Source organism: Cyprinus carpio, chromosome B23 (genome assembly GCF_018340385.1).
Source record: "Cyprinus carpio isolate SPL01 chromosome B23, ASM1834038v1, whole genome shotgun sequence".
Classification (NCBI taxonomy): Eukaryota; Metazoa; Chordata; class Actinopteri; order Cypriniformes; family Cyprinidae; genus Cyprinus; species Cyprinus carpio.
Genome location: NC_056619.1, coordinates 27048700 through 27051047, shown reverse-complemented (window position 1 = coordinate 27051047; position 2348 = coordinate 27048700). Strand labels below are relative to the sequence as shown.

Genomic DNA, 2348 nt, shown 5'->3' with positions numbered 1-2348 from the left:
CTTCCTCTCCTATAGTAGAGACTGAGTGGAATTGTTCCTTAGGGGATCTGTGTCGCACTGATGCGATACTGTAGTTGATGGCCACAAGGTTACAATTTTGTCTCTAATAGTAATCAATCTTAGAAGGAAAATAGTTCATAAACTCAGTGCTGCTGAGAAATGTCAATGTTTGTTGATGCTTGTTTCTTTCTAAAAGAACTCCGCTATAGCAGTTGTTAATGCTTTTCTGCAGGATAAAGTACTTCCCCATCACACAATATGAAATACCTCTAGTTTTGTTTTCCTCCAGCTGCGCTCCATTTTGCAGGCTGCTCTCTTAGGGTGCAAGTGTGCTCATACCACAGTTTCAGACTGTTTTCCTTAAGTGTAAACGAGCAACTATCTAAAAATGAAAAGAAAAAACCCACACAATCCCAAGACAAATCATTAAAAACCACTTTATTTGGTTAGACAACACGTTTGACAGGACATAACTAGACAGCGCCTGAAACGTATTCAGAAGGACTCTTAGTGCTGTTTACAGAACCAGACCCATCATCCAGTGTTGTGGTGACAGTAGAACCAGACCCATCATCCTGAGTCGTGGCAGCAGTAGAACCGGACCCATCATCCAGAGTCGTGGTAGCAGTAGAACCGGACCCATCATCCAGAGTCGTGGTGCCGTTAGAACCGGACCCATCATCCAGAGTCGTGGTGCCGTTAGAACCGGACCCATCATCCAGAGTCGTGGTGCCGTTAGGACCGGACCCATCATCCAGAGTCGTGGTGCCGTTAGGACCGGACCCATCATCCAGAGTCGTGGTGCCGTTAGAACCGGACCCATCATCCAGAGTCGTGGTGCCGTTAGAACCGGACCCATCATCCTGAGTTGTGGTGGCATTAGAACCAGACCCATCATCCTGAGTCGTGGTGGCATTAGAACCAGACCCATCATCCTGAGTTGTGGTGCCGTTAGAACCAGACCCATCATCCTGAGTCGTGGTGCCGTTAGAACCAGACCCATCATCCTGAGTCGTGGTGCCGTTAGAACCAGACCCATCATCCTGCGTCGTGGTGCCGTTAGGACCGGACCCATCATCCAGAGTCGTGGTGCCGTTAGGACCGGACCCATCATCCAGAGTCGTGGGTGCCGTTAGAACCGGACCCATCATCCAGAGTCGTGGTGCCGTTAGAACCAGACCCATCATCCTGAGTCGTGGTGCCGTTAGAACCAGACCCATCATCCTGAGTCGTGGTGGCATTAGAACCAGACCCATCATCCTGAGTCGTGGTGCCGTTAGAACCAGACCCATCATTTCCCAGGGGGACAGAATTAGATGCACCAACCAAGTTACTGTGTCCCTTCCACAGACTGTCTGTAGAGAGAACAAAGAGTGACTCAAATTTAATGTCAGAATTAAAGGTTATAAACAAATTACCCTACTCATGGAGTGACGTGATATTTGGTGTTTCTTAATTTGAAAGGATCTTGTGGTAACATAAAGAGCCATGTTAACCTATGGAGCTGAATACTGAGCAGGGACGACGACAAATGAACAAGAGACTAAGAGACTTCAGAGGCTAAGTAACTAACATGTCACAAGTTCTAGCTGCATTATGAAGACTTTCTTTTTTTGAAAAAATTCATTTTGATGAATGAGTCAATAAAATAATTGGCTTTTCTAATCACTAATATTAAGAGAAGACACATATTGAAACAAACATGAAAATATAATTCCTGCAACCAAACAAAGAACAAAATATTAAAACTCACCTTGCCATAGCAAATGGTGATAAAGAAACGCCAAAAGAGTAAGTTTAATCAAGCCCATTCTTTACCACAAACTTAACCACTGAGACAAACAAACTAACTATACACATAGCTCCAACCAAACCAGGACTTTTAAAGCCAGACAGAAAACAATTTGTGCCACCTGGACAGCTCGTTAACTCATCACATAATCAGTAAGCACGCACAGCTTGAAAATCATTATACCTGGGCAGGATTAAAGAGGTTCACTTTTTAGCCAGAGAATAACTGCCTCCTGACTGGCCATGCATTCCAATGTTCATACTATCCATCCAAAATAGTATGTTAGATGAGAATAAGTGTTTCCCAAAGCATAGTATGTTGAATAGAGTGTGCTAAAAGTCCCCAGATGGTCTATTATTTCAGGTAGATTTTTGAAGTGTGAATCTGTGCACACTCTTATACCTAATATTGTCCACAATCCATTGCTTTTTTAATGAAGGATTCAGTTCAAAACTACATACATGAAAAAACTATAAAAAAAAGCAAGCATGGCAGATGTGCACGACCTAAAGTTAAGAGATTTAGATGCAATTGACTGTTTGCAGAAACCTGTCCT

At 43.6% G+C, this 2348-nt stretch overlaps 1 protein-coding gene across 1 annotated transcript; it reads right to left on the bottom strand.

Annotated features, from left to right (window-relative positions):
• Window positions 1–421: 421 nt before the first annotated feature.
• On the bottom strand, window positions 422–1889 carry LOC122134039 (uncharacterized protein YBL113C-like). Its single transcript, XM_019070648.2, is given in 3 exon segments — window positions 422–1124; window positions 1126–1355; window positions 1754–1889. Coding segments are annotated over 3 exon segments (939 nt in total). The 5' UTR covers window positions 1812–1889; the 3' UTR covers window positions 422–473.
• Between the last annotated feature and the right edge of the window lie 459 nt (window positions 1890–2348).